Source organism: Euprymna scolopes, chromosome 16 (assembly GCF_053919585.1).
Source record: "Euprymna scolopes isolate OS-2025 chromosome 16, ASM5391958v1, whole genome shotgun sequence".
In the NCBI taxonomy this organism is placed as follows: Eukaryota; Metazoa; Mollusca; class Cephalopoda; order Sepiida; family Sepiolidae; genus Euprymna; species Euprymna scolopes.
This window is the reverse complement of record NC_136497.1, coordinates 8,438,566-8,456,696: the sequence shown is the minus strand read 5'-3', so window position 1 is coordinate 8,456,696 and position 18,131 is coordinate 8,438,566. Positions and strand designations below refer to the sequence as shown.

General features: G+C 34.2%; 1 protein-coding gene across 5 annotated transcripts in view; it reads right to left on the bottom strand.

The window, feature by feature from the left end:
• The window catches only part of LOC145295835 (filamin-C-like), a 300,005-nt gene that overhangs the window by 160,002 nt on the left and 121,872 nt on the right, over positions 1-18,131 (bottom strand). For all 5 annotated transcript variants that reach the window (XM_080141544.1, XM_080141545.1, XM_080141543.1 and 2 more), the window contains 2 exons: positions 5,684-5,860; positions 3,559-3,702 (listed from right to left, as the gene is read on the bottom strand). In XM_080141544.1, the coding sequence (XP_079997670.1) occupies positions 3,559-3,702; positions 5,684-5,860 (321 nt within the window). The remainder of the gene's footprint in view (positions 1-3,558; positions 3,703-5,683; positions 5,861-18,131) is intronic.

Sequence of the window (18,131 nt, the reverse complement as noted above, 5' to 3'; positions counted from 1 at the left end):
CACTCGGTCATTCAGGTGGCTAAAAGCAGAAGCGAGATGAGGGCGGCGCTGTACTTCGTTGCTAAGGTTGCAAGAGAATGAGCGATTGAAGCCAAGATATGTGAAGCTGTTGATATTCTTTAAAGAGATACCGTTTGCGGTTAATACGGGTGCATCAATTGGAAACACGTTTGGCAGGATTTCCGTCTTCTTAGTGTTGATAAGAAGGCCAGCTTGCTTATAGGCGTTGGAGATAGTCAATACTGCGTTGAAGTCTGCTCGAGGTATAGCTAGGGAATGCAGCATCATGAGCATACTTTAAGTCGAAGATGAGCTATTCAGAGGTGTTAGTCTTGAAGAGGTGTCAGGTTGCAGAGGCTGCCATCAAGAAGGTACTGTAGAGCAACGACATCAGAAGGTTAATCTGCTCGAAACCAAAGTGACAGCAACCAGAAGCAAGTTGAAAATGACCGGAGCCGAGACGTATTCCTGCTTCACACAAACATTCACGGCGAAAGTGTCTGATTCTGCATCCGACATGGTAACACGAGCACACATGCCAGTGTAAAACTGCTGTAAGATCGGCAAGAAAGTATGAGGGCAACCAAGTTCCTGATAATGTTCCATAACAGCTCACAGTTCGTTGTGTAGAAGGCCTCGATTAGCTCTTCGAATGGCAAATAGAAATCACGATATTGTTCGCGACACATCTCCTGGAGTAAACGAGCAATAAAATCAGATCAGTGGTACTATGCTCTCGGCAGATCCCTTATTGTGATTCTGGGACAATAAGATCGTAAACAGTCTCACAGTCGGGTGAGTATCATCTTAGATCTTTGCAGACCAGAGAGAGACGAGAGATGCAACGGCTGTTGCCACGGACAGCGCGGTCACCCTTACGTTTATAGACAAGGACAATGTTAGCATCCTTCCACTGCTGACAATCAATCCAGGATGAACTAGTGGAGACACAAGAGGAAGTCAGTCCCGTCAAAATTGGATGTGCCGCCGGGCCCAGCTGTCTTGTAGTTTTTAGGCTGTGGTTGGCCTCTTTCACTCGATGGCGTTAGTCTTATTAAGCAGCCCCCGCAGGAGTTCAGCCGATCTTTCCAGGATACCACTGTTCACTTTGATGAGAGCACCACCATTACTACGCATATGGTGCATAAAGCGTTGCCCCGGGCCATGGATCATTTTAATGCCATGTGTAAACAGTGGGTGTCAACAAGTTCCTCACGGCTTTGGATCTCTCTAGGCTTCTTCAGCCACCATTCACTTTCAATCCGATGTAATTCTCGCTGCACCATGACAGGGAGTGAAGAGAAACGCTCGTAGAGTGTATAAGATGCTGGATTTCCTAGAAGAGCACCATGATCGACATTTTTCTAATGATGTACCCTGCACAATCGTCGAGTGAGTTTTTGTGTTGCCTCCAAGATTAGCAAATATGAATTCTGAGGCACGATGGAGATCAGTTGATATTTCTAACTATTCTGCCATGTGGCTAGTAGTCATCACTGCTGAGACAGCAGTGGGGCAAGGAGAAACTCGGCGATGGTATAATACAATTTGCCTGAGATTGCCGGATCCCGTAGAGAAGACTTGAGTCGCCGTTTAGACTTCTACGGACGAACATGTGGACGTACTTTTAGCGGCATACTTGAGCGAATCAAGCGGTGATCAGTTGAGCATTCAGCACCATGCATGGCACGGGTTTAGAGCACATTACATAGTCACATTATCTGACCATGACAAAATTGCTAGTGTTTGAACCTTGGGTGCATCCAGGGCGTCTTGTATATTTCATGTAGCTGGAAGATGGTGTTCGTAATGGTGAGACCCAGCTCTGCACAGAGGAACAGGAGTCGGGGACCATTTCTATTTACATTTCCAAATTGTCTAATGACTCCTTTCCATATATCATTGTTTATGCCAACTCTGGCGTTAAAATCACCCGGTAGAATGATGAGTGGTCCTATTGGTAGCAGTGTTGTTGTAGAAGCGGTCTTTCACGTCCTCTTTCAAGTCAAGCGTGGAAGCATAGGCACTGATAAGGATGGCATAATGAATCTTGGTCAGTGGAAGCTGTCAGGTCATGAGCCGTTCATTGATGGCAGTTGTTGTCTCGAGTTGATGCCGAAGCAGAGATGACCAGATGGCAAAGCGACACCATGAATGCGACGGGTCTCCTCTGGAAGACCATTTCTAGAAAAAGGTGTAGCTCCAGCCGACCTTCTTAAGAGCCCCTTCACCAGCAAACCTCGTCTCACTAAGGGCAGCGATAATAATACTGCATCGGGTGAGCTCTGTAAAAACTAGGGCGATGCGAGGCCGAGTTTGAGTATCTATAACAGAGTCTAGAAGGCTATCATATTCCAGGTAGCGATTTTAAGAGGTCGTTGTTTGCTATTTTTACGTTTTGATCGCAAGTGTAATGTCTCGGTGGATGCTGTTGTCCACCCAAGAAATGTTGGACAAACAGTGTTTAGGCCACCTTTTCCAGTCCTCTCTTCATTTGCAGGTGAGTTGTGATGTTTCTCAATAGGACTGTTCAGTCACTCTGGTAGGACCGGCAAACTCTTAGCAACCATCTTGCCAGGGCCGCCTAACGTGCAGGAAATGAACGAGAGGATTCCAGCTCTATCCGAATCCGGTCCCATCACCTGATATCCCATCGCCGCAGGTCTTGGATGTTAGTGATGAAGAAGATACTTGTGCTAAAAGGAATTTTAAGTGTAAGGGATGCACGAGTCCCCGTCCGTTATCTGGAACCCCCTGAAATGGTTTCAGTAGCACTAATGGCAGTCGTGACGACTGGCTCCTTGCTTGGTTGTAGCGTAGTGCTTGTCGGAACTCCGCCTTCGAAGGGGCGCCCCACGCGTTATTAATATTAAGTCAATAGCTGGGTCAGACTTTCACCATCTCCGGGACGTGTCTACATGCTGGTGTGTCATGATGCTGACAATATGCGGCGCTGATCCTCTAAGGTTTCTGTCAGGGTCATTACCCTTAGCTTTTGGCTCAAGAAAAGTACCTAGACGGCAAATCAGCGGAGTATCAGCTACTTTCTAGGGCGCTGATTCTCGCTTATAGCCAGAACCCTGATTAGGACAATTATTTTAACACCAGCAAGTAGGAGACAAAATTGGGTACTCGACCTTGCTCAAGTATCTCCCACAGGCTATCAGAGGGAAGGAGTTACTTTACTGTTTCTGTTGATAAAATAATTTTCACACTGCTATTAATAAATTAATACATAAATAAAAGCAATACATGACCCAGAGAAACGATACGTCTAATGGGCAGACCGCGGTTGCGATCCTCTGTTAGAAAGTTTATATAGGAACATCGTTTTAAGGAGGCCACGTCTTTGATGTTTATGATGATGAACACAACTAAATTAATACAAAACTAAAAAAAAATACACGTCTGACACCTGTACGACTCGATACCAAATAGCTGCTTATATGGTCCAAATGTCAATATAACTCGGTTAGAGATGAGAAAGCGCAAAATATATCGTATATATGCTTATGTAAATAATTATTTGCAATAGCCTGAAAAGTATTGATTACTTACGGTATACATCAACGGATAATTCTCCAGCACTGCGAACTGCTTTGACATCAAAACTTGCTGCTCTGCCTGTTGCTCCTCGGGTGAGACCTTCGCCACTCGCGTGAATCTCACTGACATCCAATACTTTAATATAACTCGGACATGCTGCAAAAAGCAGTTCGACAAAAGGCTGATTAAAGAACAATGAATTTGCGAACATAATCGTCAATAGAAAAGAGCCTATGTCCGGATTAGTGACTTTGCACTAGACTGAAATAAGTCTAAAAGATGTGTGTTCAATTTTTGCGAGGATGAATAAAAATGTTCATCATCATAATTATCATCGTCATCATCATCATCATCATCATCACCATTATTAATTTATTTTTTATTTCGGACTATTATTCTCATCTTTATTAGTTGTTGTTTTTGATCTTTTATTGTTTTTTTTTATTCACAACGTTTCGGCCAACTATTCCTCTCACGTTCGTCAGGTGGTAACCGCGAGGGATAGGAACTTCGAATCTCCTCTCGATAGAAAGCTGATTGGCTAACTAGAAATCCCCAACATATATAAAAACAAGAAGCAACCACAGAATTCGCGCATAAGCCTGACGAATCCTATAGTGGATGAAACGCAGAATATTCAGTGTAGCTTAATCGCCATATATATTTTATAAATTACTATATATATATATATTATATATATATATATATATATATATATATTATTCCTTAATTGGAATTTATTTTTGAGATGAGCATTATATATTAATTTATCATTATATATAAATTTATTATGATATATTAATTTTATTATTTAATTATTATTGTTTCTCTTTTTACTATGTGTCTTTTAAGCATCGCATTGGAGTAAAGGAAACATATTTACAAAGTGTTCTATTCATATTGGTATGGTTTTTATTTTATTTTTAGTAGCATAAAGTAAAACAAAATATGCATCGATTATTGATAATAATTGCTTTGTCATTGTATCTAGTATTATTTAATTGTTTATAAAAATAACATACCAACAAAAATAAATAAAAATTACGACCCCTCAAAAGAGCAATGATTTTATCGTGAGAAGTTAAAAACCTTAATGGCGAATCAGCGAAACAAGCAGGAACGTAACAACTTTACTAAAAGAGTAAGAATTATATCCGTTAATTCTTTTTTGTTGTTGGTATTGTAAGGTGCCTGTTTCTCGCTTAAAACGAGAAATGAGAACTATGTGTATTTATGTTCCACGTTCAGAATAGCATATTTTCATTTGTCTCTTATTTCTTTTTTCATCTACATTAACGTAAGACCCATACATTATTATCCATGGATGGTTGGTGCGAATACTGCTCCCAGGGTATTATTGTATAATCCTATTACAAGATTTCTCTGGTGGATTTCTCGTGTAAAAAGTATTCGGGAGAAGTTGTGTCTGATAATTGACATCGATAATTTAACTTTGGGAATATCAAGTACAACCAGGGAAAAGTGATTGTATTTCTGGTTTGGGGAATTAGTATGAATTAAATTCGGTGCCATTTCATGTTCATTCCTTCTTTTTGAGTTTATTAATTTGCCTGATCATTCCAAAAATGCACTAGTAATATGTGTTTCTCAAAACAATACATGATAACAGAAAAAACAAGACGAAACTTAATCGCAATATTTCAAACATATTTTGAAAACCAGGAAAAATAATTTACATAAAAGCACACAAGGACATAAAAGAATAAAAAAAAACAATCAATACCATTTAATGAATTGAAAAGTTCTGATTTTTGTAATAAAGAAATAGTTTTGTTGCTGATATCTTAAACCAAACATGACACAGTGGAACTTGAAACGTAATGGGCTACTATTTTGAACCAAATCTACAATGAGACTATGTAGCACGTTGAGCAGTGCGACGTCTGTTCAGATTATACTGGAAGTTCTGTGTATTAGCGCAGTCAGAGAAGCAGCGACCCGGGAGAGAATTAAAAAAATGTAGCTGTTTGAATGAAAAATAAACTATTACAGTAGAAGGCTTTCTTACATCGAGGGATCTTTATATTATAGCGGTGGAGTTTGATGCTCGTCATGTTAATCGTTTTGTGTGAGTAATATGTAAATAATTCTAAAATCATTCTGAATTACTGCCTACCTGGAATTCGGTAACCTCCAAAATAGACGTTTAGAATGATTCCATGTGTTGACATTGGCACAAAGTTGACCTTGTGCTCTCCGGGTTTTTCGCCAGGGTGGATCTCACACAAGATCGGTTTCCCATTATCATCGACCTCAGCTGTTAATTTTGCTTCTCCCGCTAAACTACAATCAACTGGAAAAGAAAGAAAAACATAAATAGTGACTTTAATAACTGTTTAAGGTATATGTTTTAAGAATTGCAACGATAATCTTGTGAATAATATTACTTAAATTTTATTATTAGCGTTGTTGTCGTTAAGGGTTGAACGCGTGGCAGTTGTCCCTAGAAGAACTCTGAATTTCTGGTCACAAAGCCACTATAGTTTAGTTGAATTTAAGACAGGGATGGTATTTCTTAATTTTAAACATTTTTATTGGTTACAAATTATTTTAAGTTTACTATCCCTGTAAGAATTTAGTTAAATAATTTAGTTACAAATTTGTTTTTAAATAATAACATTATCATTTTAGCACAGATCATATTTTTCATAAATACCAAAAAAACTATTTTATGAATTAATTCTGTTTAGTTTTTTAAAATTTAACTTAAAAACAAAAGTATAGATAATGCAAACAAATATTTACAACTTACATACCCGACACAAAACGAAAATGACATATTTCAAAAATCGTATAAAATAATCAAGATTTTGTAATAAGAAAAAAGACTTTCATGAGAAGCGAGACGCCATGGTTTTAGAATATGAAAAATTACAAGCTCGCATAATCCAATTCAACTGCCGAGGTTTACTTTGTATTTAAAATAATTAAGACCTATAAAAATAGTAAATTTTGATATTCTAGGATTAAACAAAACTACCAGATAAATTTACGTGATTTTTGGCACGTGGCATTTTCGTACTCTGTCGAGCACATAAATTACAAAGATTTTTTTTTAATTATCTGTTCTTAAATTCAGTCGAATTCTAAATAAGAACTGAATTTTGTAAGTGTTATAAAACTTGGTGATGCAAAAAATTCAAATTTTTAGTTTACACAGTTTTATAAAAAATACTTCACTTATACTTTTGAACGTGGATAGACATTACTTTTTAGAGTATCATTCTTCAAAAATCCCTCAGAGAAATATATACAATTGAGACATGATGTTCATACAATAAGAAGTTTTAATGGAATTTTCAGAATAAAAGAAACGAAATAAACAAACAGTCGAAACTAAAAGTTGACGGTCGATAACTTTGAAAAATATTGAAAAATAATTTCCATAAATTTCTGAATAATAAAGGCATCATTATAATGAATCATATTGCTTTTCGCCGGAAGTTCTAGCTACAGAAATAATATAAAAGAACACCTAAGCATAAATATGTCAACAAAAAAAGGAGAAAAATTGGTGTCGCTTTTAAGGCAAAGTTGGCCTTTTAGCTAAGATCAAAGTGTAGTATCTGTTCTTCAGGTGTTACATTTCAATTTCTTCTCTCTTAGTGGAAGAGAAATCCTTTATAACTAAGACAATTTTTCTCCACTTTAAAAAACGACCATGGTGTCTAAATCTGTCCCGTGGTGAGGCATTGTAAATAGGTACTATGTTTAGTGTAATAAAGTTTTAATATTAAAAAAAGTAACTGGAAAAAAGTTATTTCTGATTTAATTACAAAATGCCCTAGAAATGTCATGTCTGATTAATTATAAAATGCCCTGGAAAATGTCCGTTCTGATTTTTTTTTTTACTTGCCTCCCCACAAGGGCGGAATTGGATATGAGGTCGGTTAAAAATCTAGGGGGAAACCAGCTCCCCAAAAGGGAACTCTGGTCAATAACAAAAATTGTATAAGTAATGAAGGATTTCTCCTCCATTAACTAAGACCAAGAAAAAGGGGATTTAAGTCTCTGGAATGCTGAAACTGATACTACACTCAGAAATTCATATTCAAGCAATGGTTGCCTAAAATCTAACCGTATTAATGTTTTTTATGTATTACTTTCGAAACGCTGCTGAAACAGTTTAAACATTACTTTATTTCAAGTATATTCTAAGCAGTGGGTTACGGGATATGAAGTCAGTCCTGGAAATTACTCAACCTGTTTACGATTTAACATTACTTTATTTCATGTATATTTTTAACAGTGGGGTGGGGGATATTAAATCAGTCCCGAAAATGGGTGAAACCGTTTACGCATTACACATTACTTTATTTAATGTATATTTTTACAATTTGAGAGGGAAATATGAAGTCGGTTCCGGAAATGGATGTAACTATTTACGTTTCGAACATTACTTTATTTGATGTTTATTTTTAACAGTAGGATGAGAGATAAGAAGTCGGTCCCGGAAATAGCTGAAAAAGTTTACGATTTATACATTACTTTATTTCATGTATATTTTCAACAGTGAGGCGGGGATTATAAGTCAGTTCCAGATATGGCTGAAACAGTTTACTATTTAGATATTACATTATTTCATGTATATTTTTAGCAGTGGGTTTGGGATATAAAGTTGGTCCCGGAAATGGCCAAAATAGTTTACTATTTAGACATTACATTATTTCGTGTATATTTTTAACAGTGGTTCGGAGATATAAAGTCAGTCCCGGAAATGGATGAAACAGTTTACGATTAAAACATTACTTTATTTAATGTATATTTTCAACAGTGGGTGGCGGACATGAAGTCAGTCCCGGGATTGAATGAAATGTGAAAATATATATTATCAAAAAGCGTCGCCCAGTGAGATAGGTGGAAAACATATAGTAGCAAAATATCCTTCGTCACCCGGGATAAAATGAGATTGGTGAACGATATATATTAGCAGATTATGCGGCGTCACCCGGGATTGTAAAAGATAGGTGAAACATATATACTATGAGAATACCCTGAATTGATTGAGTCCTAGATATGACCTTAAACTATATCCAGTGGTGAAGCCTCAGCTTGCGGGCTTTGGGGAGTGTGGAGCCACCCTTTAATTGCCATTGCTCCCAGGTCCACTCTGACCAGGAGTGGTAGTATTTGTTAGGGTCCCAACTATGGGTTAAATAGAAACCGACTTAAAAACAACAAACATATTCTATTAAAACAATTCTTCAAAATCTTTGGATTTGGCATTGAATAACCAAGAAAGGGTTGATATGCCGTAAAACAAAACCAACCAACCAACCAAACAGAATTGATTGATTTATTTGTAATGAAATAATCAGCCCAGGCAATATATTTAAGGTATTATTAAAGTAAGGGGAGCGGCATAATGGTTTTAAGTTATGAAAATTATTGTCGAAATTAGTAACATATCCAAGAATTATGAAAAGTGATGAAATTGGAGTTACTTGATTGGTGTGTTTGTAATGAATAATAAGACCTGACAATATATCAAATATATTATATAAGTAGGAGGGAGAGGCATAATGTGGGTTTTAATTATAAAAATTAGTGTCGAAATTAGTAACATATCCAGGATTATGAACAAAGATTAAATGTGAGTTAATCGATTGTGTGTTTATAATAAAATAATCAGCCCAGGAAATATATCACATTAATTATGCTAGTAAGAGAGGGTGATAAGGATGGTTTAAATTATGAAAAATAATTGTACAAATTAGTAACATATCCAATAATTATGAAAAATTATAATATGTCATTTAATGCATTAGTATGTTTGCAATGAATTAATCAGATCAGACAATATATCAAAGTTATTATTATAGTAATTGGGGCGATGATGTGGGTTAAAATGATGGAAAATGATTGTCGACATTAGTAACATATACAAGAATTATGGAAAATAACGAAATGTGAGTTCATTGAGTGGTGTGTTTGATATGAAATCATCCCAGATAATATTATAATGTGGGTTAAAATATTAAAAGTAATTGTCGAAATGAGTAACATATCCAAGAATTAAGAAAAATGGTGAAGTGTGAGTTAATTGATAGCTGTGTTTTTCATGAAATAATCAGTCCAGAAAATATATCAAAGTATTTTTTAGCAAGAGAGGGCGACGAAGATTGTTTAAATTATAAAAAATTATTGTCGAAATTAGTAACATATCTAAGAATTACGAAAAATGACGAAATGTGATTTAATTAATTGGTGTGTTTATAATAAAATAATCAGCCTACACAATATATCAAACTTATTATATAAGTAAATGGGGAAGGAGATAAGGAGTGCTAAAATTATGAAAAATTATTGTCGAAATTAGTTACATATCCAAGAATTTCGAAACAATGATGAAATATTAGTTTATTGATTGGTGTGTTTGTAAGGAAATAATCAGCCTAGACAATATATCAAAGTTATTATTTAGTAAAGAGAGAACGGCGAAAATGTGGGTTAAAATTACGAAAAATTATTGTCGAAATAAGTAACATATCCAAGAATTATGAAAAATTATTAAATGTGATTTCATGCATTAGTGTGTTTCTAATGAAATAATAAGCCCAGCCAATATTTCAAAGTTATTATTTTATTAAGAAGGGGGCGGTAATGTGGGTATAAATTATGAAAAATGATTGGCGAAATTAGTAACATACCCAGGGTATTATGAAAAATGATGAAATGGAGGTTAATTGATTAGTGTGTAATGAAGTAATCAGCCCGGAAAATGTATCAAAGTTATTATTTTAGTAAGGTTGGGCGACAACGTTGGTTTTAATTATAAAAAAAAATATTGTCGAAATTAGTAACATATTCAAGAATTACGAAACATGATGAAATGTGAGTTAATTAATGCGTGTGTTTGTAATGAAATAATCAGCCTAGACAATATATCAAAGTAATTATTTTAGTAAAGTGTGCGATATGGTGAGTTTAAATGATGGAAAATTATTGTCAAAATGAGTACCATATCACAGAATTATTAAAAATGATGAAATGTGAGTTAATTGATAGTTGTGTTTTTTATGAAATAATCAGCCGATACAATATATCAATTTTGATATTTTAGTAAAGTGAGAGGCGATAATGTGGGTTGAAATTATGAAAAATTATTGTCGAACATAATAACATATTCAATAATTATCAAAAATGATGAAATGTGAATTAATTGAATAATGTGTTTGTAATGAAATAATCAGCCCAGGAAATATACCAAAGTTATTATTTTAGTAAGGGGGCGATACAGTTTTAATAAAAGGGCTAGAATGATATTATTGTGCTTTCATTCATGCTGAACAGAACGCCCACAGAATGCCAAGCAACAATATATTACATATGGAAAATGCTGCTGTGAAATTTCCACATGCCCCGCTAGTATGTATTATTAAGATAATAGACATGAAAAATAGTTGTTTAACAGTTTTTAAAGCTACAACCATAATAATTTAAAGCATTCACTATTTTCAATTTTTGGATCTTCATGAGAAAATCGAAAAAGTTAAAAAAGATATGAACATTATTTTCAGTAATATTAAGAAAATTTGTTAAAAAAAATTAATTTTAAAAATTAATGTCACATGTGAAAACACTTCCTATTATTTGCACGTTTAAATGTAAAAAAAATATTTTCAGGAAATTAAAATACAGTCACATTTGGACTAATTTCATGAATTTCTCGAGAATTTCTTCAAGAATGGAAATAGAAAATAACTCGTAATAGTCAGTATTGCATGTGCCGTATCTTCGGTCATTATATGTAACGTATTAGATCACGTGGTTTAATAGTAGACATGCCTCGTATTAAGAAAATCACGACTCTGTACCTGGTGGGGTGCATTCTTTTGTTTTATCTCTATGAGAATTCGACCATGCAAAACACAGTTGTCAGGGCTCACAAATTTACGATGTCTGAAATATTGGATTTAGATATTTAAGGATGTATAGTGTGTATAATTAGATGTTAGAAAACGAGAGAAATATACGATGAACAAAACAAAATGAGAGTTCAGAAAGAATATATTCACAAAGAGTAATCAAACTAATCCGCTGCATAATATAAATTATATTCCATCGAAAGTTGTTCATAAAAGTCAATATTCATTGTTTTTAGCTTAGAAAAGAAGTTCAGTGATAAAGAGTAGGAATATGTCAATGGTTGTGTAGGTTAATAGTCAGCAGTGTGTGTGTGTGTCTGTGTGTGTGTGTGTGTCGCGCTTCGTGAGTTTGAGTATGTGTGAGTTTACATGTCAGCAAGCTCGAAGCCCAACAGACTCAGTCTCTGAATTTCGGCTCAAGTTGTTTATTGAAGAAATGTTTGGTTTTGTAAGGGATCAAATTTGCTCCAAAAAGTACACTTTGGAATAAATTCAGAAAGTTCTCTGATTGGTCACCAATATAATTATTGGTTTTTCTTCAGGATAATGTATGTGCAAACGATGTCCGCATGAACTTATTTACGGGTTTTGACTTTGGACGCCTAGGTGTAAACATCGGCCACTTCACAAATAACACGACACTAGTGTGTAAGCGTCCAGATTCTATTCCTGAGGAAAAAGTTCAAAAGTTTTTCGTGGTCGCACATGGTAGCTGCTCCACAACCAGTGAGAGCAAAAGAAAAGTCCCCTCTCTTTTGCGGAACAAATAAGTAATTTAGGTTTAATGTTAAATACTATTACAGTAGAAACCTGGGATACGGTGGCCTTAAGATACGTTTTTTTTAGGTTGCCATGTGGAATATGATGTTTTTCCCGCCCCTGGTCACGGCATTTGCCCCGCCTTAGGTGTTATTTCTAATGTTATTTAATTATATACATGTTTATTATATATTGTGCTGTATTTTGTTACTAATTTTTATGCCGTATCCCTGTGTTCTACTGTACTTGAATCGTTTTTATTATTACAAAACTATTAAAAAATAATGTAAACGTGACGTTTATTATTTTGTAAGAAAGTGCACCCACCTCGTTGCAGGGAATTCTGTTTTGTATTTGTGTGTTGCTTTTGTTTAGCTTTAGGACGTTCAAAATTTTTCAGATTATTATGAATATACTGCTTTTTTAGTTTGATTTTCAAATTATATTCGCTTATAATACTATTCGCAATTATTTAAAACAGTTTTAGTTAATTTATTTTCAGAATTAATCATAAACACGTTTGCTTAAAACACTAACTTAATATAAGTGTCCTTGTATACGTTAAACACTAAAATGTACATAGCCACTGACGTAGATTTTGAAAATGAACTCACTGATAAGTGTTTGCCAAGGACAATCAGATAATCCCGCGCAATTTTCCATCAGTTAATCATCTGTTTCTTCTTCTTCTTCTTCTTCTTCTTCTATTATTATTATTATTGTAACGCTGTGTTACGCTCGTCCCAAGTACAAAAAAATAACGCGTGGAAAGAAACAAGTATCTGACTCGGATTTTCATTCTGTTTTCAGAAAAGACATTCATTACCACTATTTTCCAAACAATGATTCTTGTTTTTCTAACTGTTCATTTCGTCTGCCATGAGATTAACAAAACCCCGCCGTCTCGACATCAGCTTAAAAGTCACTCGCCGCCACAACGAAGACACAGGATTATTTCATCCGGTCGCGTTTTTTTTCTTCCCTCCGACTTAACTTTACACGTTCATCTTCTCCGGCGCTGCTGCTGATATCTTCACATGCGTTCATACGCACTCTGTTACATTATTATTATTATCATTATCATTATTATTATTATTAGTAGTAGTAGTAGTAGTTTTAACAGCAGTCGCAATAGTATTGTTTTTGTTATTATTATTATTATTATTATTATTATTATTATTATCTCACTAGGAGTTTTCACACAGGTAATCATCGGAGAGTGCTCACTAATATAAACCGGTTCTGTTTTCTGAAGTCTGCATGACAACAAATCTCCCAAGATTCCCAGTACTTTTCACATTTTTGAAAAACATTGCCAATGAATTTGGTGTATCGCAACAGTCGACTTTTCGCTGGCAACGGTCATTGGTCTTAAGTGGGGGTTGAGTGGCAACGTGTTTATGATTAATTCTGAAAATAAAGTGTTTATTATTCATTGGTATGCTGAATTTTTATTGCATACAAATGAATAATAAACACTTACAAGCCTCCACCCCTTGGAAAAACTTCAAACCAACTACGAAAATCGCCATTTTTACACATTTGAAAATAATTTCTGACGAGGATGCATCACAGGCCGTCTGAAACGCGCGTAAACGATTTCAATGACTTAGAAACATTATTACAATGATCCAAACATAATTCTCAATGCAAAACCAAGGCACGGAATAATAAAATAATGTTAAAAATTACACATTGTTGGTGACTACTCCCTTATTTAAATATACATCTTTCTTTCGTTGGAATTTATTAACCCATTTTATATATATATATATATATATATATATATATATATATATATATATATATATATATATATATATATATATATATATATATATATATATATATATACCCGTTTACATACACCTTTCACGATAAAGCTAGAATCCAGAATTAGATAGAATCGAGCAATGGCATCGACAACGGACAAGGCCAGACCCAAAGTGGGGTTCGGTTTATTGAATCTCATCAGTGACGCGTTGCTTGTCACATCGTAGAATGTAGAACTGGATAAAAATATAAGAATTTAAAATCGAGGCATAGCCAATAGATTGCGCCGTGGGCCATATGGTTAGGTCGTCAGTATTGCACACTTCATGAGTGGGACGACCTGGGTTCGCGCCCATGTCGGAGCACCTCACTGATGAGATGCAGTACATCGAAACCCACTTTGGGTCTTGCGTTATCTGTTGTCGATGCAATTGCTCGATTCTATCTAATTCTGGGTTCTAGCTTTATCGTGAAAAGTGTATGTGAACGGGTATTTTTATATCTATCTATAATCTCCTCTTAATATCTAATATATATATGTATATATATATATATATATATATGTATATAATATATAATATATATATAGCATATATATGTATATAATATATATATATATATGTGTATATATCTATACGTGTGTGTGTGACGAGATACATATGGCTTTCTATAGACTAGAGACCTGATTAAATTATCAGTCCGATCGGATAATGTCAAGACGAAATATATGCCACGTGACTTTTCCTTCCTTATTCGTGACTGTTAATGTGATTACATTCAATCGCACTATTGATATAATTATTTGATATGTGGTCATCCAATTCTTCTAGACGCTTCTGATTTGAGCAAGCGAGGAAATTCCGGGCTGATTGAACGTGACACGGTTCAACCCTTTCCAATGCGTCGAATTAAAACATCGAAATTATTTATGACTTGACTGAACCTAATGATCAGTGAACCCATCGCCCTTTCTGCTTTCTAGTGTATCGCGTTAATTTGCTTTGAGAGAAGCCAATGACTAACAGACCACATATTGGAAATTAACTTTGAGAAAAGTATGAATATTATTCCATAAAACGGTAATATTAACGTTTTTTTCTAGGTGTTTTCGATGTATATCACCTTTTTTCGCAAATCAAAAATTGTTTGTAATCGTGTTGTGAAAATCGGTATCGCAGAAGAATTGGCATACTATGTGTATATGTCTCAATATATGTAATCAGTTAGTCAGGCTGATGCAGTTTGATCTTCGACTCTCAGATCGAATGCTATTTGCTATGGAAATCAGTAGTTGGTAAGATTTATTATAATTGTTTATAGAAAGGGTTTTGTCTTAGAGGAAATAAATGTATCCATTTTGGTGAAAACTGCACTAAAGATGGGAAGTCATGTTCTACGGATTCATGCATTGCGTTGAGTATGTGTGCGATCTTTTAACCCACGCGTCGAGAATAGAACGCGTTGTTATTAGCAAATATACCCATCTCAAAAGAAATTTAATCGGGAATGTCGTTTATAAAATTCTGGAGTAATACATGTTTAATGATAGATCATAGAACGCGCCCGTGTTAATGATACATCTTTTTGTTGAAAAGGATCTGATTAGAGTCAATATGCGCTCACTAACATATTAAAACATTGAAAATTTGAATAACATGAGTATTATTATTATTATTATTATTATTATTATTATTATTATTATTATTATTATTAATTTTGTTTTGCGTCTTACGGGGGGGTTGCATATTAAATCTATTGGCGTTTGCAGAAGTCACATCCTCGAAACTATGTAAAGTATACAAAAGGAAAACAGGAGTAAAACTAAAAATGGCTTAATATAGTTCTATGAAATAAATAAGGATCTATAATAAAAATTTGGTATACATCAATACACGTCTGATTACAGACAATGGTCTGTTCTCTTTCCTTTATATTTTTGGTTGTTTTTAAGTGTTGCGAGCAATGTTTTTTTCTTTCTGTTTCTTACTGATTTAAATAATTGAGATTTTAACATTTTTCATTCGTTCTTGTCGAAAATGTTAACATACACTGTTTGTCATACAAATGTTTATCATTTCGGTTATGAATTTTTTGACGTAGACAAAAATTAAATGTGTATATAGTGCAATTTATTTTTGCTTGTTATTTTATTTTTTAGAGATTTAAAAACATTTTCACAAAAATGAAATGTAGTAAAAATAATGAAAAATGTAATATTTACATAAAAGTCCAAGTAAAATAATAACTCAATTTCGGACCATACAGCGTTTGAATTACATGTAATTATTCCAGTTACATTTATGTTGTTTTTGCGTGTGTGTGTAGACGCATTTGAAGTAAAATGTTTATGGGAAAACGGGGCTTATTTTAAGATACTGTTGTCACCTAGGCTAAAGGTATTATAGTTTTTTCACCTCTCTCAAAAAACGCCAAAAAAAACCCAGAGAATATTTGTTAGTATACTCTATAATTGCATATCTGTATAAAACTGAAATTGTCTTTCTGTCTGTGTGTCTGTGTACATTTCCCTACCAAACTACTCTGTAAATTTACAGTCTACAGACTAGACATTTGACATAAATGGTATTGAGATTTGGGAAAATCTTTTAATTGCTTTCCGGACAGAAATTTGGCTGCCGAGGGGTCAAAGTTCAACTATTTTACATTTGAAAACTATACCAAACTCCTCCGCCAATTTTTGGTCTAAACACTTGAAATTTTAGATGCACAGTACTTGCACATGGGTCAAACAATGTAATTATATTTTGAGCCCAAAGCACAAAATGTTCAGTGGTCAAAATTGTGTTTTAATTTTACCTATACGGTCTCTACCAAATTACTCAGGCAATTTTTGGGGTAAACATTTGAAATTTTACATAAAGTGTATTCAGACATAGGACAAGCTTTTTAATTGTTTGTGGTCGAAGGTTTGTCTGCCAAGCGGTCAAAGTTCCAAAGATTTGACTTTTTCGATGTCTAGAAAACTATTCAACTAATTTTGGATCTAAACATTGGAGATTTTACATAAAGGGTATTAAGACATACAGCAAGGTTTTAATCAGTGTTTGCGCGAAAATTTCGCAGACTCTACCAAACACTTCAGTCAATTTGGGGTCTAAACACTTGAGACTTTACATGTAGGTTACCTAAGCATAAGTCAACATTTTTAATATATATATATATATATATATATATATATATATATATATATATATATATATATATATGCACATAAACTTATAAACAGTACATAGCGCTTTAGCAAAGTCAGGTTAATCTGCTGTTATGTAAACAAAAAACGAATAACGTATCGGAAATTGTGAAATAAATGGTTGCAAGCCCTTCCCCAGAACAAAGAAGAATCTAACTTAGGAAATGTCGTTGAATGTACTCAGCTTCCACTATATCAGTAATTAGTTTAGATATAACTGTTTTAAATATTCTTTAAATTCTTCTTCTTGATAAAATGATTTGTTAAACAATATAGAAAATGTATACAGTATTATTAGCGGCTCTTAGTACGATTTATCTATTTGTTTTAAATAATGCTAAAACCGAAAGCGAATATGAAAAAGCCATCAGTTGAAGTGCAAAGAGAACGTATTTAAATCTCTGTTAAACAATATGAAATTATGTAACAAATGGAAAGACGGAAATATTTGGGGGCAAACAGTGGTAACGGCTTCGATATAGCCATTTATAGTTGTCGATATTACATATTAATAAATGATTTGCGTGTGTGTGTGTGTGTGTGTGTGTGCGTGTTTGCATATGAAAGTAAGGTTATAGGCAAGAATAAGTGAAAGACTTTGGAGTGCATCTGCAACCTAGACTTCATTTTGTAATGGGAAAATGTGTCTATTTAAAATATATATATATATATGTGTGTGTGTGTATGTGTGTGTGTCTATATGTGTATATTTATATATGTGTGTGCGTATAAGTGTATATTTGTGTATGTATATCTATAATATAAAGCTGAACGTATGGGTGTGTGTGGGTGTGTGTGGGTGTGTGTGTGTCTGGTCATGAATAGGCTCCTATATGGTTGACTATTTAAAAAAAAACTGATTACATATAATGATCGAAGATGTCTCCAGACACAAGAATGGGTATGTTTGATCTGGCAGAACGGTGGTTCATAAAAATTGTGGGGTCTGCCTT